Genomic DNA, 23,325 nt, shown 5'->3' on the forward strand with positions numbered 1-23,325 from the left:
GGCCATTCAGCCCCTTGAGCCTGTTACACAGGAACAGGAGGAGGCCATTCAGCCCCTTGAGTGTTACACAGGAACAGGATGAGGCCATTCAGCCCCTTGAGTGTTACACAGGAACTGGATGAGGCCATTGAACCCCTTGAGTGTTACACAGGAACAGGAGGAGGCCATCCAACCCCTCGAGTGTTACACAGGAACAGGATGAGGCCATTCAGCCCCTTGAGTGTTACACAGGAACAGGATGAGGCCATTCAGCCCCTTGAGTGTTACACAGGAACAGGATGAGGCCATTGAACCCCTTGAGTGTTACACAGGAACAGGATGAGGCCATTCAGCCCCTTGAGTGTTACACAGGAACAGGAGGAGGCCATTCAGCCCCTTGAGCTAGTTACACAGGAACAGGAGGAGGCCATTCAGCCCCTTGAGCCTGTGACACAGGAACAGGAGGAGGCCATTCAGCCCCTTGAGCCTGTTACACAGGAACAGGATTGGGCCATTCAGCCCCTTGAGTGTTACACAGGAACAGGAGGAGGCCATTCAGCCCCTTGAGCCTGTTACACAGGAACAGGAGGAGGCCATTCAGCCCCTTGAGCCTGTTACACAGGGACAGGAGGAGGCCATTCAGCGCCTTGAACCTGTTACACAGGAACAGGAGGAGGCCATTCAGCCCCTTGAATGTTACACAGGAACAGGAGGAGGCCATTCAGCCCCTTGAGCCCGTTACACAGGAACAGGAGGAGGCCATTCAGCCCCTTGAGCCTGTTACACAGGAACAGGAGGAGGCCATTCAGCCCCTTGAGCCTGTTACACAGGAACAGGAGGAGGACATTCAGCCCCTTGAGCCTGTTACATAGGAACAGGAGGAGGCCATTCAGCCCCTTGAGCCTGTTACACAGGAACAGGAGGAGGCCATTCAGCCCCTCGATCCTGTTACACAGGAACAGGAGGAGGCCATTCAGCCCCTCGATCCTGTTACACAGGAACAGGATGAGGCCATTCAGCCCCTCGAGCCTGTTACACAGGAACAGCAGGAGGCCATTCAGCCCCTTGAGCCTGTTACACAGGAACAGGAGGAGGCCATTCAGCCCCTCGATCCTGTTACACAGGAACAGGAGGAGGCCATTCAGCCCCTCGATCCTGTTACACAGGAACAGGAGGAGGCCATTCAGCCCCTTGAGCCTGTTACACAGGGACAGGAGGAGGCCATTCAGCCCCTCGAGCCTGTTACACAGCCTATTTGATGAAATGATGGCTGACCTCGATTCACCCAGTTTCATATTCTTTTATATTCTGACCTATCAAAAATTCCTCATGATCTCCAATCATCCCGCGGATTTTTATAGGAGAGAATTTCAAACTCAATGTGGGAATATCTCTCCTCATTTCTGCCGCTAAGTTACCTGGTTCTAATTTTAAAACAATGTGCCCTTATTCTTGATTTCCTCATGAGGGGAAAGTGTTTTCCCCATCCACCGTATCAAAACCTTTTAACATTTTAAACTACCGTGAATCAGACCACGCCGTAACTTTGTTATAGAGGAGAGAGTTCAAGGCGTGTCTGTACACCCTGTCCTCATCATTTAACTCACCGAGTCGCGGCGTAAACCGGCTAGATGTCTGCTTAATACGCTCAGTAATGGATATATCCTTCCTGAGACACTAAACCAAACACAGTTACAAATGGAGTCTAGCCAGAGTGTTCGATAATGGTTTTGTAACGTCCTGCAGTCCAGTCCTCTTAAGATAAAGGCCGATATTCCATTAATCTTTGCGATTGCTTTTGTAACCGACAGCCTCCCATCCATTGACTCTGTCAACGCTTCCCGCTGCCTCGGAAAAGCAGCCAGCATAATTAAAGACCCCACGCACCCCGGACATTCTCTCTTCCACTTTTGTCCGTCGGGAAAAAGTCTGAGGTCACGTACCAACTGACTCAAGAACAGCTTCTTCCCTGCTGCTGTCAGACTTTTGAATGGACCTACCTCGCATTAAGCTGATCTTCCTCTACAGCCTAGCTATGACTGCAACACTACATTCTGCGCCCTCTCCTTTCCTTCTCTATGAACGGTATGCTTTGTCAGTCTAGCGCGCAAGAAACAATACTTTTTACTGTATGTTAATACATGTGACAATAATAAATCAAATCAAAAACTAGCTTTTTATAATTCTACACTTGGTTCCTTCTCGGCCTTTTGGCTAAAATCAAGTGTCAGATCAAACCCAAGGTGGACCTTATCTTATCAGCTTGGATCTTGTTTGTCTGCCTTGTGGGGTCCTTGAATTGGATTCGATTGCATTTTTAATTTGATTTGATTTGATTTGATTTATTATTGTCATGTGTATTAGTATACAGTGAAAAGTATTGTTTCTTGCATGCTATACAGACAAAGCATACCGTTCATAGAGATGGAAAGGAGGGAGTGCAGAACGTAGTGTTACAGTTATAGCTGTAACAAAATCACTTTTGATTGATTTGATTTATTATTGTCACATGTATTGGGATGCAGTGAAAAGTATTGTTTCTTGCGTGCTATGCAGACAAAGCATACCGTTCATAGAGTATATAGAGGAGGAGGAAAGGAGAGGGTGCAGAATATAGTGTTGCAGTTACAGATAGGGTGTAGAGAAAGATCATCTTAAAATAAGGTAGATCCATTCAAAAGTCTAATGACAGCAGGGATGTCCGGGGTGCGTGGGGTCCTTGATTATGCTGGCTGTTTTTCCCAGGCAGCGGGAAGTGTAGACAGAGTCAATGGATGGGAGGCTGGTTTGAGTGATGGACTGGACTTCGGTCACGACCCTTTTTAGTTTCTTGCAGTCTTGGTCAGAGCAGGAGCCATACCAAGCTGTGATACAGCCAGAAAGGATGCTTTCTATGGTGCATCTGTAAGAATTGGTGAAAGTCGTAGCTGACATGCCAAATTTCCTTAGCCTCCTGAGAAAGTAGAGGCGTTCGTGGGGCTTTCTTAACTATAGCGTCAGCGTGGGGGGACCAGGACAGGTTGTTGGTGATGCAATGTGTGTGAAAATGGTTTTGGAAGATTGATGAACAAGGATTGGATTGAGGTTTGCCTGGTCCACTCTGAGCATTGGCTTTGTAATTTTAATAATGGAGTAAAAACATTTTTTTTAAACTCCTGAATTTTTTTGCTCATCTACGGTGCTTAGTTTCTGAATTTTTGGAAGCTTTTGACCTTCTTAACTCCAAAAATGGATGACCTCACGTTAAGCTTCACAACTTTGCTCATTTAACCCTTACGCTTATTTACAACAATTGACTCTCATTTCAACAACTGTTCCTCCTCATTTAGTGTCATAGAATCATAGAATCCCTACAGTGCAGAAGGAGGCCATTTGGCCCATCAAGTCTGCACCGACCACAATCCCACCCAAGCCCTATCCCCATATTTACCCGACTAATCCCCCTGACACTTGGGGCAATTTAGCACGGCCAATCCGCCTAACCTGCACATCTTTGGAGTGTGAGAGGAAACCGGAGCACCCGGAGGAAACCCACGCAGACACAGGGGAGAATGTGCAGACTCCACACAGACAGTGACCCGAGGCTGGACTTGAACCCGGGTCCCTGGCGCTGTGAGGCAGCAGTGCTAACCGCTGCGCCATCGTGCCACCCCGTGTCCTCTGCAACCTTTGTTTCACCACTTTCAACCAAGTTATTAACTCCTCAGAGGCCGGTGTCCCTTCACCAGGTTCCCTTTATTTACAATTCCACTCCTAAGAGTGCTTCAGATACAAAGGCAGAATCCAGAGTGTTAGTAGACCTGACACTCCTCAATATATATACGCAGGCGAGACTCTCTGATTGGGCAGGCAATCATTAGCTCAATCAGGGATCTCATACTCCAAGAGGCCCACTTCATGGGCCTGGTCGTGGTCATTACAAGATGGTAACACATAGATCTCAGGTGATGGTGAACCTTGCCTGGTGAAGGGTAATTCACCATACGAACTACAATACGAACGCAATATCACCCAAGACAGATTTGCTGCTTGCTAGCGATTTATCAGTTAGAATATCGGTTACAGCTTCCTACATCCGCTTGAATGTTCCTTTGGGTTTCTGGCAGACGACCGCAATCCCAGCTCCCTGGAGGATTCCGGATGGCACCCACTCATCAATTCTCGGCAAACGGTCCAAAGTGGCAGCACTGCTGTGTGTCCGACGTTCCAGAACATCACCGGCCCGGTCAACGTCACCCTGCAGACCACAGAGAGCCGATACAACGGTGAGTCCGACACACCTGAGGGTCCCGTCAGAACGGCGATGGCACTCGTCCCCAGCACCACTTCGAAGCTTACTTCTCAAAACAGAATCATAGAAGCACACAGGGCAGAAGAGGCACGGTGGTTAGCGCTGTTGTCTCACAGTGCCAGGGTCCCGGGTTCGAATCCCGGCTTGGGGTCACTGGCTGTGTGGAGTCTGCACATTCTCCCCGTGTCTGCGTGGGTTTCCTCCGGGTGCTCTGGTTTCCTCCCACAGTCTGAATGACGTGCTGGTTATGTATATTGGCCGTGCTAAATTCTCCCTCAGTGTACCCGACCAGGCACCGGAGTGTGGCGACTGGGGGATTTTCACAGTAACTTCATTGCAGTGTTAATGTAAACCTACTTGTGTCTAATAAATAAACTATAGCTTTACTTTAAGGCCCTTTGGCCCATTGGGGCCAACACATTAGAAATGCCTGAACTCCCACCTAGGCCCTCTTCACCAATGCTGAGCTAGTTCCCTCTCTTCCTCCTGGGGCTGCTGTAGATGGGAAGGCGGCCATTGGTGGGTATTTTAAATCAGAGGGGGCAGGTTGGTGAAATGGGGTGAGGTGGAAGGCAAGAGTTTCACCGTGACACCATCGACAGCTGAACGGCAGTAAACTGGGGGGCATGAGACAAGAACATGCCATTGTTCTCTATAGACTCAGAGACAGGGCCGGCACTGTGGCACAGTGGTTAGCGCTGCTGCCTCACAGCACCAAGGACCCGGGTTCGATTCCCGCCTTGGATCACTGTCTGTGCGGAGTTTGCACGTTCTCCCTGTGTCTGCGTGGGGTTTTCCTCCGGGTGCTCCGGTTTCCTCCCACAGTCTGAAAGGTGTGCGGGTTAGGGGGATTGGCCACGCCAAATTCTCCCTTAGTGTCAGGGGGATTAGCAGGATAAATATGGGGTTGTGGGGATCGGGCCTGGGGTGGGATTGTGGTCGGTGCAGACTCGATGGGCCGAATGGCCTTCTTCCGCACTGTAGGGATTCTGTAATTCGAAAGCTATCACAAGGATTCAGAACCTTCAGGGAAATGTTAAGGTTTGGGGTTAATGCAATTTTTATTTATTTATTTATGTCACAAGTCGGTTTACATTAACACTGCAACAAAGTTACTGTGAAAATCCCCTAGTCGCCACACTCCTGTTCGGGTTACACTGAGGGAGAATTTAGCACGGTCAATGCACCCTAACCAGCACGTCTTTCAGACTGTGGGAGGAAACCGGAGCACCCGGAGGAAACCCACGCAGACACGGGGAGAACGTGCAAACTCCACACAGACAGTGACCCAAACCGGGAATCGAACTCGTGTCCCTGGCGCTGTGAGGCAGCAGTGCTGACCACTGTCCACCGTGCCACAATTTATAAAGCGGCAAAGGGTTTCTCCAAGAATTATAATCAGTACAGAGCTAACAAAATCTTCTGGGCATCATTTCTCAGGGCTACGGGGGGTCAGTATTTGTAATCTGCCCATACTTAATGAGCTGGAGGAAGGAACGAATACACTGGAGCCAAAAAGACAGATGACGCAAAAATAGGCGGAAAGGCAAGTTGCGAGAGGGATAGAAAGAGTTTACAAAGAGATATTGATAAGTTCAGTAAGTGGGCAAAAAACAGGCAAATGGGGTACAACGTGGGAAAATGTGAAGTTCTTCATTTTGGAAATGAGAGCAAAAGAACGGAGTATTATTTAAATGGAGGAAAGCTGCAGAAAGCTGCAACACAAAGGGACTTGGCGATATTTACCGATCACCTCTGATCTGTGATCACCCTATGGTATATCACGTCAGAATAGAAGTTGAACATTAAGGGGCGGCTCGGTGGCTCAGTGGTTAGCGTCGCTGCCTCACGGCGCCAGGGACCCGGGTTCAATTCCGGCCTCGCGTTACTGTCTGTGCGGAGTCTGCACGTTCTCCCCGTGTCTGCGTGGGTTTCCTCCGTGTGCTCCGGCTTCCTCCCACACTCCAAAGATTAGGTGGATTGGCCATTCTAAAATTGCCCCTTTGTGTCAGGGGGCACTAGCTAGGGTAACTGCATGGGATTATGGGGATAGGGCCTGGGTGGGATTGTGGTCGGTGCAGGCTCGATGGGCTGAATGGCCTCCTTCTGCACTGTAGGGATCCTATGATTAACCGTTAAGCTGGTTTTTCCTGTTCACTCTCCGCCAATCCAGGTAAAATGAAGTAGGCACCATGATAGAAGCTTAGCTTATATTTATTTATTAGTGTCCCAAGTAGGCTTACATTAACACTGCAATGAAGTTACTGTGAAAATCCCCTAATCGCCACACTCCGGCGCCTGTTCGGGTACACTGAGGGAGAATTTAGTACGGCCAATGCACCCTAACCCGCACGTCTCTCGGACTGTGGGAGGAAACCCACGCAGACACGGGGGAGAACTTCAATTTATTCATTCCTAAATTGAAATGTTTTTTCCTGCGCTATTCCCACACAGAGAGTCCACAAAGGCCGAGGGAGGTGGCGGACATGGCGGGGCTGATTGACAATCACAGGAAGGTGTTGAGGGAGAAAGTGGAGTACATCGTGGAGTATGCCAGCAAGCCGGGCGAGAAGGTGCTGTTGACCGAGAAGTTCACCAACCTCTGGATAACCGACGGTGAATGCGGTGTCGTTCCCCAACAGCACGAGGTGATGGACATTGAAGCCATGTCCAGGCAGGCCACCAATGACTCCCCTTCCATCGACTACACTGAAATATTCAGCTGCTCCCAGAGGCTGGGCAAGCCGCCCCGCATCACCTTGACCAAGGGCCTGGCGGGAATCGGCAAAACCATTTGCGTGCACAGGTTTGTCCACGAGTGGGCCAGCCACTCAGCGGCCTTGGACTTTGACTTCCTCTTCATGTTCCCGTTCCGGGAACTCAACCTGCTGGCTCGGAACAAGCTGAGCGTCAGCCAGCTGGTCCAGAGGTATTACCCGCACATCGAGGAGGTGGCGGCCATTTTGAAGAACCCCCAGTTCAGGTGTCTCTTCATCTTCGATGGCCTGGATGAAAGTCACCTCCGTTTGGATTTTGGCAAGTGCCCCGAATACGTTGATGTGGGGCACAGAACGCAGCTCTGTGTTCTTCTGGTCAACCTCATCAAAGGAAACCTGCTCCCCCACGCCTCGGTCTGGATCACCTCGCGTCCGGCGGCCGCCCACCAGATCCCAGCCCCCTACGTCGACAGGATGACGGAGATCCACGGATTCAGGGATCAGGAAAAGGAGGAATACTTCCGCAAGAAATGCAAAGGGAGGGCGGAGGCCATTCTGGCCGACGTGAAGAGGCAACCCAGCCTCTTCACCATGTGCTACGTCCCGGCTTTCTGCTGGATCCTGGCCACCGTCCTCGAGCACACCCTGAAGGCCTCCAGCCTGACCGACGCCCGCCCGCAAGCCCCCAAAACCATCACCGAGGTTTACAGCAACTTCCTCATCGTGATGATCACCTACCACCAAGACAAGCGGGGCCGCGGGGTAAACGAGAGGGAGAAGATCAGCGACTTGTTGCGGACCAAGCGTCCGGCCATCCTCAGCCTGGGGAGGCTGGCTTTCCACTGCCTGAAGGCCCAGAAACTGGCCTTCTACCCCAAGGACCTGGAGTCCTTTGGCGTGGACCTGTCGCTTCTCTGCGACGGCTTTTGCAAGGAGATCCTTCTTGAGGAGGGGCCCATCTTTCAGCAGAAAGCTTACGCCTTCATGCACCTGACCTTGCAGGAGTATTTCGCTGCCTTGTACGTTTTCCTCCTCCATCACATGGGCCAGACGCCTAATCTACTGGCCAAGGGACTGGTGAAGAAGATGCGTTGCCTGTTCTCCCGGCCTACCTTCTCCGATGTCTGCCGCAGTGCGTGCAAGATGGCCGCTTGGAGTCAAAATGGCCACTTGGACCTGTTCCTTCGCTTCCTCTGCGGCCTGTCGACGCAGAAGAACATGCAGCTCCTGCAGGGTCTGACGGAGGAAGGGGCCAGTGGCGAGGAGAATGCGGTCAGGACGGCGGCCTACGTTAAGAAAACCCTGCACAGGGACATCGCTCCCGAGCGATGCCTCAATCTCCTGTATTGCTTGAACGAATTGAACGATGGCTGCATAGCTGAGAAGGTGAAGGAATCGCTGAGGGAAGGAGCCCTGGCCACTCGGGATCTGCAGCCCACTGAGTACTCGGCCATCGCGTATGTGCTGCAGACATCCAGCTGTGACATGCAGGAGTTTGATATTACGGACTACACCTTCACTGATGACGTGCTTTGGAGGCTACTTCCCATCGCTAAACTGTTCAGGACAATAAAGTACGTCCGTTCCCCAAAACCGTTCGTATGAAGGGATCTATCGGTGTGCAGACACACCCTAGTAACACAGAAACATAGAGGAGGCCTTTCAGCCCTTCGAGCCTGCTCCACCATTCATTTTGATCATGGCTCATCATCAAATTCAATATCCTGATCCCCCCTTCCCCCCATATCCCTCAATCCCTTTACCCCCAAGAGCTATATCTAATTTCTTCTTGAAATCACACAACGTTTTGGCCTCAGCTACTTTCTGTGGTAGTGAATTCCATACATTCACCACCCTCTGGGTGAAGAAATTTCTCCTCCCCTCAGTCCCAACAGGTTTAAGTTTATTTATTAGTGTCACGAGTAAGGCTTACATTAACACCGCAGTGAAGTTACTGTGAAAATCCCCCTAGTCGCCACACTCCTGTTCGGGTACACTGAGGGAGAATTTAGCACGGCCAATGCGTCCAATCAGCATGTCTTTCGGACTGTGGGAGGAAACCGGAGCACCCGGAGGAAACCCACACAGACACAGGGAGAATGTGCAAACTCCACACAGACAGGGACCCAAGCCGGGAATGGAACCCGGGTCCCTGGCGCTGTGAGGCAGCAGTGCCAACTGCTGTGCCACCGTGCCACCTTTCTTTCGATGGTGTTGCCAATTTTACTCTCATAGTTACGCTGAAAGACTTAGAAGGAAGAAAAGTGCAGAGTTACTGTTCAAAAAACCCAGACTGAGGCCCACGTGGAACACCCAACACAACCCATGACCCAGCCTGCCCCACCAGGTGACTCCCGCCCCTAGCGGACTCTCCCTAGGGGACCCCTCTCCCAGGAGACCCCCCCTCCCACCGCCCCTGGCACCCTCCCCCACACCACCCACACCTCCCGACCCCTCAAGTGATCTCCCACACTTCCCCCGCAACCAAGCCCACACCCCAACCAGACGCATCACAGGACATCCCTTTGCCCTCAGTCTGACCCTCAGAGTGTGATGATTCAGCAGCTCTTCTGTTCCTCACCGGTTGGGGCAGTGTTTTCCAGACCAGAGCCATAGATTCATAAAATCCTGACAAGGATGAAGAAGGCCATTCGGCCCATCAAATCTGCACCTACTCTGCGAAAGAGCATCTTAATCAGTCTTTCCCCACTGCCACCCTCTCTGCCCCATCGACATACCTACATGCATTTACCATGGCCAATCCACCTAACCTGCACATCTTTTGACACTAAGGGACAATTTAGCATGGCCAATCCACCTAACCCGTACATCTCTTGTAAATTAAGGAGCAGTTTCGTATGGGCAATCTACCTAACTTGCACATCTTTGGACACAAAAGGGCAATTTAGCATGGCCAATCCACCTGATCTGCACATCTTTGGACACTAAGGGACAATTTAGTATGGCCAATCCACCTAACCCACACATCTTTGGACACTAAGGGGAAATTTAGCATGGCCAATCCACTTATCCCGCACAACTTTGGACACTAAGGGGCAGTTTAGCATGGCCAATCAACCTAACCCGCACATCTTTGGACACGAAGGGGAAATTTAGAATGGCCAATCCACCTAACCCGCACATCTTTGGACACTAAGGGGCAATTTAGCATGGCCAATCCACCCAACCTGCACATCTTTGGACACTAAGGGGCAATTTAGCATGGCCAATCCATCTAACCTACACATCTTTGGACACTAAGGGGCAGTTTAGCATGGCCAATCAACCTAACCCACACATCTTTGGACACTAAGGGGCAATTTATCATGGCCAATCCACTCAACCCGCACATCTTTGGACACTAAGGGGCAATTTAGCATGGCCAATCCCCCTAAGCTGCAGGAGAATTTAACACGGCCAATCAACCTAACCCGCACATCTTTGGACACTAAGGGGCAATTTAGCATGGCCATTCCACTCCACCTGCACATCTTTGGACACTAAGGGGCAATTTAGTATGGCCAATCCACCTAACCTGTGTGTCTTTGGTGTGTGGGAGGAAACCGGCGCACCCAGAGGAAACCCACACGGGGAGAACATGCAAACTCCACACAGACAGTCACCCGAAGCTGGAATTGAACCCGGGTCCCTGGTGCTGTGAGGCAGTTGTGCTAACCATTATGCCATCAGTCTCTGCCACCGTGCCGCCCTGTAATTCTAAAGGATGTTAATTCAGTGGCTCAGGTAACATTGTGACTGTGGGTTTTTGATGAAATGTTCTTTTTCTGCAATATCAGGTTAGTGCGGAAAGACATTACCAACCATCTGGTGAACTTCCTGGGAGCTCTCCTCATTTTATCGAGGAGTCAAGTCCAGCAACTTCGGTAAGGTGATGAGAAGCTTGGTGAGATGAGGCGTCACGGTGGTTCTACCATCACAATTGTCCAGCGCCCTGAGCCTAATTACTGAACCAAAGACAGTTCCTCACCTTGTAGCGATGGCGGTTAAGGTGACGGTGATTTTGTAAATGCAGCTCGATGGGGGAGAGAATCTCACCTGTTGGGATTTATAACGTGGAACTGGGAGGCAGAGAAATCGAGTACATGGAGGTCAGACTTTGAATAACTCGCGGACCGGAATACAGAGCGGGTTTGACCAGCTCAGGCAAACTCCACTCGCCCCATACTTCAAAAGATAAGGAACAGTTTGGCAAGACTTAGAGATCTTGCTGGTTCATGCAGCGATGCATTTTAAACCAGATGAGTCCAAGGTTTCCTGGGGAAAGCAGTGGTGTAGTGGTACGGCCTCTGTCCAGAGACCCAGGGTAATGCTCTGGGGACCCAGGTTCAAATCCCACCACGGCTGATGGTGAGATTTAGCTTTTTCTAATCATATTGTGTTTTCTAAGTGCATTGTTGCCACTTCCTTAATAATAGATTCCAGCATTTTCCCAACAACTGATGTTAGGATCACTGTTTCCACTCTTTGATTTGATTTATTATTGTCACATGTGCTGGGACACATTGAAAAGTATTTTTTCTTGCACGTTATACAGACAAAATATACAATTTATAGAGTACATAGGGGAGAAGGAAAGGAGAGGGTGCAGAATGTAGTGTTACAGTCATAGCTAGTGTGTAGAGAAAAATCAACTGAATGCGAGGTAGGTCCATTCAAAAGTCTGATGGCAGCAGGGAAGAAGCTGTTCTTGAGTCGGTTGGTACATGTCCTCCAAATTTTGTATCCTTTTCCCGATGGAAGAAGGTGGAAGAGAGAATGTCCGGGATGCGTGGGGTCCTTAATTATGCTGGCTGCTTTTCCAAGGCAGTGGGAAGTGTAGACAGAGTCAATGAATGGGAGGCTGGTTTGCGTGATGGACTGGGCTTCGTTCGCAACTCTTTGTAGTTCCTTGCGGTCTTGGGCAGAGCAGGAGCCATACCAAGCTGTGATACATCTGGAAAGAATGCTTTCTATGGTGCATCTGTAAAAATTGGTGAGAGTCATAGCGGACATGCCAAGTTTCCTTAGTCTTCTGAGAAAGTAAAGGCGTTGATGGGCTTTCTTATCTATAGCATCGGCGTGGACGGACCAGTTCAGGTTGTTGGTGAACTGAATACCAAGAAACTTGAAGCTCTCGACCATTTCCACTTCATCCCCATTGATGTAGACAGGGGATGTCCTCCACTGCACTTCCTGAAGTCGATGACAATCTCCTTCAATTTAATGATGTTGAGGGAGAGATTATTGTCGTCCCTTCTTCCTTCTGGAAGAACAATGAAACACTTGACAACAATGGGCCGCATGGTGGCACAGTGGTTAGCACTGCTGCCTCACAGCGCCAGGGACCCCGGGTTCGATTCCCGGTTTGGGTCACTGTCCGTGTGGAGCCTGCACATTCTCCCCCCGTATCAGCGTGGGTTTCCTCCAGGTGTTCCGGTTTCCTCCCACACTCCAAAGATGTGTGGGTTAGGTGGATTGGCCGTGCTAAATTGCCCCTCAGTGTCAGGGGGACTAGTTAGGGTAAATGCATGGGGTTGTGAGGATAGGGGTGGGATTGCGGTCGGTGCAGACTCGATGGGCTGAGTGGCCTCCTTCTGCACTGTAGGATTTGAAATTCCAATTTGATGGGACAATTCCCAAAATTAGGAATTTGGGGAAAATCATAGCTGGTAAATCAGCTACTTCTGCATGTCTCTCCTTTAGAATTTTGGAGAGTAAATCATCTAGGGATTTACCGTACCTTACTCCCTTCATTTTGTCTACATTTTCTACTCTTTATCCCTTACCCCAATTCTTAATCTCACTGCCCTATATTTTTTAAATATCATTAACAAATATATATGGCACTTGATTAAAGACCTTTGAGTTGGATTTAATTCTTTATCAAGGATCCATTCAGGAATTCAGTATGATTCTATTTTTTTCAGGCTGGAAGATACAGAAATGAGCGATACAGCAATGAAGCAACTGTGTACTGCCCTCAAGAATCCTGACTGCAAACTGCAGAAAATAAGGTCAGTGAAATGAGATGCACTCATGCACATCAGTGAGTATAGAAATCATAGAATCCCTACAGTGTAGAAGGAGGCCGTTCGGCCCATCGAGTCTGCACCAACCACAATCCCACCCAGGCCCTATTCCCGCAACCGCACACATTTACCCTACAAATCCCCCTGACACTAGGGTCAATTTAGCAAGGGCCAATGCACCTAACCTGCACATCTTTGGAGTGTGGGAGGAAACCGGAGCATCCGGAGGAAACCCACGCAGACACGGGGAGAATGTGCAAACTCCACACAGACAGTGACCCGAGTGAACCTGGGACCCTGGCGTTGTGAGGCAGCAGTGCTAAGCACTGTGCCACTATGCCGCATCTCTGGGGAGAATAGACAATCAAAGGGTTTGGGTCGGGAATGGGTGATCGAGACAGGGACAGGAAAGATAACTGGACATCCTGGTGCAGAGTTAAGACAGGAGATGGGAAAAATACAATGTTAAATCACAAAGACAGCTAACCCTGGGCCAATCAGAGAAGAAGTTAATGGTCTATTCAGAGAAAAAGTTCATTTATTATTGCCACTAGTTGGTTTACATTAACACTGCAATGAAGTTACTGTGAAAATCCCCTAGTCACCACACCCCGGTGCCTGTCCGGGTACACTGAGGGAGAATTTAGTATGGCCAACGCACCTAACCAGCACGTCTTTCGGACTGTGGGAGGAAACTGGAACACCCGGAGGAAACCCACGCAGACACGGGGAGAATGTACAAACTCCACACAGACAGTGACCCAAGCCGGGAATCGGTCCCTGGCACTGTGAGGCAGCAGTGCTAACAACTGTGCCACCGTGCCACCCCCAAGAAGGAGTTAATGATCCAATCAGAGAGGACATTAATGATCCAATCAGAGAGAGTGTTAATGATCCAATCACAGAGGGTATTAATGATCCAATCACAGAGGGTGTTAATGATCCAATCAAAGAGGGTGTTAGTGATCCAATCACAGAGGGTATTAATGATCTGATCACAGAGGGTGTTAATGATCCAATCACAGAGGGTGTTAGTGATCCAATCACAGAGGGTATTAATGATCCAATCACAGAGGGTGTTAATGATCCAATCACAGAGGGTATTCAAGGTTAAAATCCAGAGGGAGTTAAGGAGCCGATCAGAGAAGGAGTTAATGGTTGATTCCGATTGGTTTGGACGAATCTTTTTTGGGCAACTAAATAAATTGAATCAAATTAACACGGGGACAAATTAAAAGGGACAGCTCCCCAAAAGGAGGGAAACCACCCGAAACAAAGGACAAAGGAAACTTAAAACATCAAATCAAAATGTGATTAAAGGGGTCAGTAATGCATCCCAGTCCCTGGGGTGCCCAGCGGGCACGGAGGGAGTTAATAAACTTACCCAAGAGGCTGTTAATTAGAGAGGAAGCGAATGATCCGATCATACTGGGAATTAATGATATAGTCAATTTATTAAATTATGTTTTTATTCTCATGAGATGTGAGCGTCAGCCAGCATTTATTTCCCATCCATTATTGCCTTTGAGAATGTGTTGGTGAGACATCTTGACCCGTTGCAGTGTGTGTGTGGTGTAGGTGCACCCTCCGTGCTGTTAGAGACAGAAACCCTGGACTTTAATGCAGTGCCAGTGAGCAGGTCATTGCTGAGGGTGCCACCTGATCGCACCTTAGACAACACCTTCTATCACTTTACTGATGATGAGCATAGACTGATGGGGCGGTAATTGGCTGCGTTGGATTTGTCCTGCTTTTTGAGGACAGGACATACTTATACCAGGCCATGAGGTTACAGATTGTGGTCGAGTACAATTCTGCTGCTGTTGATGGCCAGCAGAGCCTCATGCTAGATCTGTTCGCAGTCTATTGGATTCTCTGTCTGATTGTTTGCCTCATTTCTCCACAGTCTATCTGGTACCTACTTCGCTCAAAGGTCCTGGGAGGACCTGACTGCTGTCATCAAGAAAAAATACACCATATCGACTCTGGATTTAAGCTACACTTTCCCAGACCATTCTGCAATATCTTTACTGGCAGCTGCGCTAAAGGATCCCGAATGCAGACTGCAGACGTTGACGTAAGAGTTGCAGAAGCAATCATTACAGGCGCTGGGCTGTTCGAGTGAAATAGTCCCTGATCCACTGCTGTTTTATACTGTCTGACTGACCTCTCTTTGACCTCACCTTTGACCCCTGCTCACATCCACCCCCAGAAACATGGTCTTGCCACCTTTGAAATTCTAACCAATGTTGTCTTGATCACATTCCGATTCTTCCGTTCACTTCCCCATGGGAGTCATTGCCCTGAGCTGTTCCAGTTGGGTGCAAGTACCCCATGACCACTGAAGCTTCAAACTCATTGAAACATAGAAACTATAAGCAGGAGAAGGCCATTCGGCCCTTCGAGCCTGCTCCACCGTTCATTTTGATCATTGTTGATCATCACATTCAACATCCTGATCCCACCTTCCCCCCGATATCCCTTGTTCCCTTTATCCCCAAGAGCTATATCTAATTTCTTCTTGAAATCACACAACGTTTTGGCCTCAACTACTTTCTGTGGTAGTGAATTCCACACTTTCACCACCTTCTGGCTGAAGAAATTTCTCCTCACCTCAGTTCTGAAATGTTTACTCCTTATCCTCAAACTATGACCCCCTAGTTCTGGACTCTCCCACCATTGGGAACATTCTTTCTGAGTCTACCCTGTCTAATCCTGTTAGAGTTTTGTAAGTTTCTATGAGATCCCCTCTCACTCTTTGAAACTCCAATGAATACAATCCCAACTGACTTAGTCTCTCCTCATATGACAGACCTGCCATCCCAGGAATCAGCCTGGCAAATCTTCGCTGCCCTCCCTCTATAGCAAGGACATCCTTCCTCAGGTCAGGATATGTCCCTCTTTTAACACCAGCTTCCAATTAGGAAACTGCAAACAACGATGGGCAATTCCGCAACTCCCACAGTTCCACCTCTCTCGTCATTGTCAGGGTGGATTCAGAAAGAATGTTCCTGATGGCGGGGGAGTCTAGAACTAGAGGTCATAGTTTGAGGGTTAGGGGTACAGTGGCACAATGGTTAGCACTGCTGCCTCACAGCATCAGGGACCCGGGTTTGATTCTCGGCTTGGGTCACTGTCTGTGCGGAGTCTGCAGGTTCTCCCCGTGTCTGTGTGGGTTTCCTCCGGGTGCTCCGGTTTCCTCCCACAGTCTGAAAGACGTGTTGGTTAGGAGCATTGGCCGTGCTAAATTCTCTCTCGGTGTACCTGAACAGGCGCCGAAGTGTGGCGACTCAGGGATTTTCACAGTAACTTCATTGCACTGTTAATGTAAGCCTTACTTGTGACTAATAACTAAACTTTAACCTTTCAGGACTGAGGGGAGGAGAAATTTCTTCACCCAGAGAGTGGTGAATGTGTGGAATTCACTGCCACAGAAAGTAGCTGAGGCTAAAACATTGTGTGATTTCAAGAAGAAATTAGATATAGCTCTTGGGGCTAAAGGGATCAAGGGATATGGGGGGAAGGGGGGGATCAGGATATTGAATTTGATGATTAGCGATGATGAAAATGAATGGCGGAGCAGGCTCGAAGGGCTGAATGGCCTACTCCTGTTTCCAGTTTCTATACATCATGTTACACTCTGAGGTGCTTTATTCCAGTCAAAGAAACATTACAGACATTTCCAAAGTCATTACAAATGTTGAAAAGGTACTTTAAGTTGTCTACGCAGATCAAGTTGCACTCTGAGATGCTCCCAAATGTGTCGATAGAACCACACCTGGAGTGAAACATCTTATACTCACACTGGGGCGGCACGGTGGCACAGTGGTTAGCTCTGCTGCCTCACAGTGCCAGGGATCCGGGTTCGAATCCTGGCTTGGGTCACTGTCTGTGCGGAGTCTGCACGTTCTCCCCGTATCTGCATGGGTTTCCTCCGGGTGGTCCGGTTTCCTCTCACAGTCCGAAAGAGGTGCTGGTTAGGGTGCATTGGCCGTGCTAAATTCTCCCTCAGTGTACCCGAACAGGAGTGTGGCGACTAGGGGGATTTTCACAGTAACTTCATTGCAGTGTTAATGTAAGCCTTACGAATAAATAAACTTTATTTTACTAATGCCAAAATCAAAACTAGTTGGGGGTCGAGTCAGGCTTCATCATATACCTTGGAGCTTCTGATCTGGTCCCTAACGACTCTCTCCTTCCTGCTCCTAGACTGGTTAACAACGATCTGGACGTTCGCTGCTGTGAGGAGTTGGCATCTGGGTTATCCGAAAACCAGAGGCTGATGGAACTGAACCTGAGCCACAATCAGTTGAAAGACTTGGAGGTCATACCCCTTTGCAGGGCACTGGAGGAGCCAAAATGCAAACTACAGAAACTGAAGTGAGTGACCCTGTGTTCACTTCAGAACAGCTTTAACACACAAATTCTAAAGAATCCAAAACACTGGGATTCGTTTCAAGACGGATATCATTTGCAAGAATATAAATAATAATGGGCTAGTGCAGAAGGATGTTTGGACGGTGGCCCAGTGGTTAGCACTGCTGCCTCACAGCGCCAGGGACCCAGGTTTGATTCCAGCCTCGGGTCACTGTCTGTGTGGAGTCTGCATGTTCTTCCCGTGTCTGTGTGGGTTTCCTCCGCGTGCTCTAGTTTCAGTCACAGTCCAAAGATGTGTAGGTTAGGTGGATTGGCCATGCTAAATTTCCCCTTAGTGTCCAAAGATGTACAGGTTGGGTTGATTGGCCATGCTAAATTGCCCCTTAGTGTCCAAAGATGTGTAGGTTAGGTGGATCGGCCATGCTAAATTGCCTCTTAGTGTCCAAAGATGTGTAGGTTAGGGGGATTGGCCATGCTAAATTGCCCCTCAGTGTCCAAAGATATGTAGGTTAGGGGGATTGGCCATGCTAAATTGCCCCTCAGTGTCCAAAGATGTGTAGGTTAGGTGGATTGGCCATGCTAAATTGCCTCTTAGTGTCCAAAGATGTGTAGGTTAGGGGGATTGGCCATGCTAAATTGCCCCTCAGTGTCCAAAGATGTGTAGGTTAGGTGGATTGGCAATGCTAAATTGCCCCTTAGTGTCCAAAGATGTGTAAGTTAGGTGGATTGGCCAAGCTAAATTGCCTCTTGGTGTCCAAAGATGTGTAAGTTAGGTGGATTGGCCAAGCTAAATTGCCCCTTAGTGTCCAAAGATGTGTAAGTTAGGTGGATTGGCCATGCTAAATTGCCTCTTGGTGTCCAAAGATGTGTAGGTTAGGGGTATTGGCCATGCTAAATTGCCCCTCAGTGTCCAAAGATATGTAGGTTAGGGGGATTGGCCATGCTAAATTGCCCCTCAGTGTCCAAAGATGTGTAGGTTAGGTGGATTGGCCATGCTAAATTGCCTCTTAGTGTCCAAAGATGTGTAGGTTAGGGGGATTGGCCATGCTAAATTGCCCCTCAGTGTCCAAAGATGTGTAGGTTAGGTGGATTGGCAATGCTAAATTGCCCCTTAGTGTCCAAAGATGTGTAAGTTAGGTGGATTGGCCAAGCTAAATTGCCTCTTGGTGTCCAAAGATGTGTAAGTTAGGTGGATTGGCCAAGCTAAATTGCCCCTTAGTGTCCAAAGATGTGTAAGTTAGGTGGATTGGCCATGCTAAATTGCCTCTTGGTGTCCAAAGATGTGTAGGTTAGGGGTATTGGCCATGCTAAATTGCCTCTTAGTGTCCAAAGATGTGTAGGTTAGGTGGATTGGCCATGCTAAATTGCCCCTTAGTGTCCAAAGATGTGCAGATTAGGGGGATTGGCCATGCTAAATTGCTCCTTAGTGTCCAAAGATGTGCAGGTTAGGTGGATTGGCCATTCTAAATTGTCTCTTAGTGTCAGCAGGACAAGCTAGGGTAAATGTATGGGTTTGTGAGGATCCCTGGGTGGGATTGTGGTCGGTGCAGATTTGATTTGATTTATTATTGTCACATGTATTAACATACAGTGAAAAGTATTGTTTCTTGCGCGCTACACAGACAAAACATACCATTCAGAGAGAAGGAAAGGAGAGAGTGCAGAACGTAGTATTAGTCATAGCTAAGTTGTAGAGAAAGATCAACTTAATGCAAGGTAAATCCTTTCAAAAGTCTGATGGCAGCAGGGAAGAAGCTGTTCTTGAGTCGGTTGGTACGTGATCTCAGACTTTTGTGTCTTTTTCCCGATGGAAGAAGATGGAAGAGAGAATGTCCGGGGTGCGTGGGGTCCTTAATTATGCTGGCTGCTTTGCTGAGGCAGCGGGAAGTGTAGACAGAGTCAATGGGAGGGAGGCTGGTTTGACTCGATGGGCTGAAGGCTCGTTCTGCAGTGTAGGGATTCTATGATTCTGACCCGTGCAGATATCTCGGGACAGCTGTGGGGCTGTTGGAGATTACAGAGGGAGGGAGGGGTGAGGTCTTGGAAGGACCTGAAAACAAGAGGTGAGAATTTCAAAATGGAGATGTTGGCTTGAACAGGAGCAAATGTGTAAGTCAGTGAGGACAGGGTGCGATAGGTGAAAGGAACTTGGTGCGAGTCAGAAGAGTTACAGATGACTTCAGGTTTACAGAGAATGTGGGAGAGCATTGGACTAGACAAATGCAGAGGTAACACTGGCATGAGTGAAGGTTTCAGCAGCAGATCAGCTGGGAAGTTGGGCGATGGAAAAGTGGAAATAGATGTTTTATTCTCGATTTTGTGGCTATGTGATGGGCAACTCACCTTGGTGGGGGGTCAAAGCAAGCATACGAGTCCAGCTTCAGTCAATTGCTGGGGACTGGGATGGAACCGGTGGCTAGAGGATGGAAATTTGTGACTGGAGGCAAAGAGGGTGGGCAGGATTTTCCAGCCATGCGTGCCGCGAGGTCAGAGATTCCAGCCCGAGGTCGATGGGACCTTCCAATGGTTCTCAAAATTCTCCATCCTGCTCACGACAATTCCCGCAGTGTGTGAGACTGGAAAACCCACCCCAATGGGTGGGAGTTTCCCACCTGGGAGAGGCGGTGGCGCAGTGGTTTTGTCACTGGACTAGTAATCCAGAAACCCAGGGTAATGCTCCGGTTCGAATCCCGCCACGGCAGATGGTGAAATTTGAATTCAGTAAAAAAAAAATCTGGAATTAAGAATCTACTGATGACCATGAAAAACATTGTCTATTGTCGTAAAAACTCATTTGGTTCACTAATGTCCCTTTAGGGAAGGAAATCTGCTGTCCTTACCCGGTCTGGCCCACATGTGACTCCAGACCCACAGCAATGTGGTTGACTCTGAACAAAATGCCACTCAGTTCGTGGGCAGTTAGGGATGGGCAATAAATGCTGGCCCAGCCAGTGACACCCATATCCCACGAAGAAATAATCCAGTCAGCAGGAGGTATCTTTGGGGGGGGGCAGGATGGGAAAATTGGGAAAGCAGCCTTGGCAGGCCAGGAAAACCTTTCTTTTATCTTTCTAATAGTTAGGTTGGAGGAAACCTCGAGTACTGGCTGTGGGATAAACATTCTGATAACATAGTGACAGCACAGAGGTCAAGAGATTGAGGTAAGGTAGGTGTCAAATGGGTATGTGTCCTTATCCTCCATATGATGTCGCCGAGATACATTTGAAACCGGAAGAGGCCAAGGATTGATTCTTGTGGGGATTGGGTATAAAAATTGGCAGGTCATACTGCAGCCATACAGAACCTTAGTTAGGCCTCATTTAGAATATTGTGTACAATTCTGGTCGCCACACTACCAGAAGGATGTGGATGCTTTGGAGAGGGTACAGAAGAGGTTTACCAGGATGTTGGCTGGTCTGGAGGGTATTAGCTCTGAGGAGAGGTTGGATAAACTTAGTTTGTTCTCACTGGAGCGACTCGAGATTGAGAGGCGACCTGATAGATGTTTACACGATTATGAGTGGCACGGACAGAGTGGATAGTCAGATTGTCTTTCCTAGGGTAGAAAAGTCAAGTACGAGGGGACATAGGTTTAAGGTGCGGGGGGAAAAGTTTAGAGGAGATGTGCGAGGCAAGTTTTTTTACACAGAGGGTGGTGAATGTCTGGAACACGCTGCCCGGGGAGGTGGTAGGGGCAGATACGATAGCGGCATTTAAGAGGTAGACAAATACATGAATAGGATGGGAATGCAAGGATATGGACTCTGTCAGTGCATATGGTTTTAGTTCAGGCAGGCATCATGATCGGTGCAGGCTTGAAGGGCCGAAGGGCCTGTTCCTGTGCTGTACTGTTCTTGGTTCTTTGTTCTTTGTGGTACACCAGAAGTTACAGAGTGGGAGCGAGATGGAACGCCATTGCGGGCAATTGTCTGGAGATTCAGAGGAGTTTTGAGAATTTTATTTAACTGAAAGGATGGTGGGAATCTGGAATGCGCTGCCCGTGAAGGTTGTGGAGGCTGGAAACCTTACAACCTTTAAAAAATACTTGGATGAACACTTGAAACTTCATGACACCCCATGTCTGCATGGGTTTCCTCCGGGTGCTCCAAAGACGTGCAGGTTAGGTGGATTGGCCATGTTAAATTGCCCCTTAGTGTCTAGGGGATTAGCAGGGTAAATATGTGGGGTTACTAGGATAGGGCCTGGGTGGGATTGTTGTTGGCGCAGGTTTGATGGGCCAAACGGCCTCCTTCTGCACTGTAGGGATACGATGACATTCAAGGATATGGAATCAGTGTTGGGAAATGGGATTAGCGTGCCTTTAGTGGTAGTTATTATAGCAGACTCGATGGGCCGAAGGGTCTTTTCTGCACTGTGCAACTCCATGGTTCTACAGCTCTATGACTCTATTACCCAGAGGTCTATGAGCCTGGCAGACTTAATAACCGCACAGACAAGGGTGGTGGCACGGCACGGTGGCACAATGGTTAGCCCTTCTCTCTCACAGCACCAGGGTCACTGTCTGTGTGGAGTCTGCATGTTCTCCCCGTGTCTGCCTGGGTTTCCTCTGGGTGCTCCAGTTTCCTCCCCCAGTCCGAAAGACGTGCTGGTTCGGGTGCATTGGCTATGCTAAAATTCTCCCTCTGTGTACCCGAACAGGCGCCGGAGTGTGGCGACTAGGGGATTTTCACAGTAACTTCATTGCAGCGTTAATGTCAGCCAACTTGTGACACTAATTAATAAACTTTAAGCTGTATAAACACATGAGGGTGAAAGGAATAATCGGATGTGCTGATGAATTAAGATGGGGGGATTCTCTTGTGAAGTGTGAAGATGAGTGCGGATGGATCTGGGTCAAGCGATCGGTTTCGCTGGTGTCAATTCCGGTGCGATTCTTTGTACAGTTGACATTTTAGAAATGAGCGTCTCTTTCTCACTTATTGAACTGTGTGCTTTCCATCGCAGCCTCAGCCACAACAAGATTGGCAGCAACAGTTGCCAAGCCCTGGTCTCTGTCCTCACTCGAAACCAAGCGCTGGCGTCGCTAAGTCTGACCAACAATAAGCTCGGCAATGTGGGGGTCAAAATTCTCTGCGGCGCATTGAGAAGCCAAGACTGCAAACTGCAAAAATTGAGGTGGGTTGGTCACTGCTGGTTCCGTGTGGAACAATGGCTTATACGCGTCTTCCCATGAACCACTGCTGGTCAGGCATGTTGTTGTTGCACTGTATGGTCCCTTTAAGATGTGGTCCCTTTAAGGCCAATGGGTGGCTGTACGTGTGAAGGGAATATTGTCAGCGTGCAAGCTAGACTATAAGACATAGGAGCAGAATTAGGCCACTCGGCCCATCGAGTCTGCTCCGCCATTCAATCATGGCTGATATTTTTCTCATCCCCATTCTCCTGCCTTTTCCCCATAACCCCTGATCCCCTTATTAATCAAGAACCTATATATCTCTATCTTAAAGACACTCAATGACCTGGCCTCCATAGCCTTCTGTGGCAAAGAGCTCCACAGATTCACCACTCTCTGGCTGAAGAAATTCCTCCTCATCTCTGTTTTAAAGGATTGTCCCTTTAGCCTGAGGTTGTGCCCTCTGGTTCTAGTTTTTCCTACTAGTGGAAACATCCTCTCCACGTCCACTCTATCCAGGCCTCGCAGCATCTTGTAAGTTTCAATCAGACCCCCCCTCATCCTTCTAAACTCCAACGAATACAGACCCAGAGTCCTCAACCGTTCCTCATATGACCAGCTCTTCATTCCAGGGATCATTCTTGTGAACCTCCTCTGGACCCTTTCCAAGGCCAGGACATCCTTCCTTAGATACGGGGCCCAAAACTGCTCGCAATACTCCAAATGGGGTCTGACCAGATCTTGCTTTGATAAAGTCAATGCAGACCAAGGGCGGGATTTTACAGCCTTGCGAGACTG

At 48.8% G+C, this 23,325-nt stretch overlaps 1 protein-coding gene across 2 annotated transcripts in view; it reads left to right on the forward strand.

The window, feature by feature from the left end:
- The first annotated feature begins 4,120 nt into the window (after positions 1-4,120).
- LOC144489669 (NACHT, LRR and PYD domains-containing protein 3-like) overlaps positions 4,121-23,325 on the forward strand; it is a 32,774-nt gene continuing 13,569 nt past the window's right edge. For both annotated transcript variants that reach the window (XM_078207531.1, XM_078207532.1), the window contains exons 1-7: positions 4,121-4,244; positions 6,725-8,561; positions 10,785-10,871; positions 12,915-13,001; positions 14,923-15,093; positions 17,226-17,396; positions 22,359-22,529. In XM_078207531.1, coding sequence (XP_078063657.1) covers positions 6,757-8,561; positions 10,785-10,871; positions 12,915-13,001; positions 14,923-15,093; positions 17,226-17,396; positions 22,359-22,529 — 2,492 coding nt within the window. In that variant the 5' untranslated portion in view covers positions 4,121-4,244; positions 6,725-6,756. The remainder of the gene's footprint in view (positions 4,245-6,724; positions 8,562-10,784; positions 10,872-12,914; positions 13,002-14,922; positions 15,094-17,225; positions 17,397-22,358; positions 22,530-23,325) is intronic.

The sequence above is a fragment of the Mustelus asterias genome, unplaced genomic scaffold, assembly GCF_964213995.1.
Source record: "Mustelus asterias unplaced genomic scaffold, sMusAst1.hap1.1 HAP1_SCAFFOLD_2424, whole genome shotgun sequence".
Classification (NCBI taxonomy): Eukaryota; Metazoa; Chordata; class Chondrichthyes; order Carcharhiniformes; family Triakidae; genus Mustelus; species Mustelus asterias.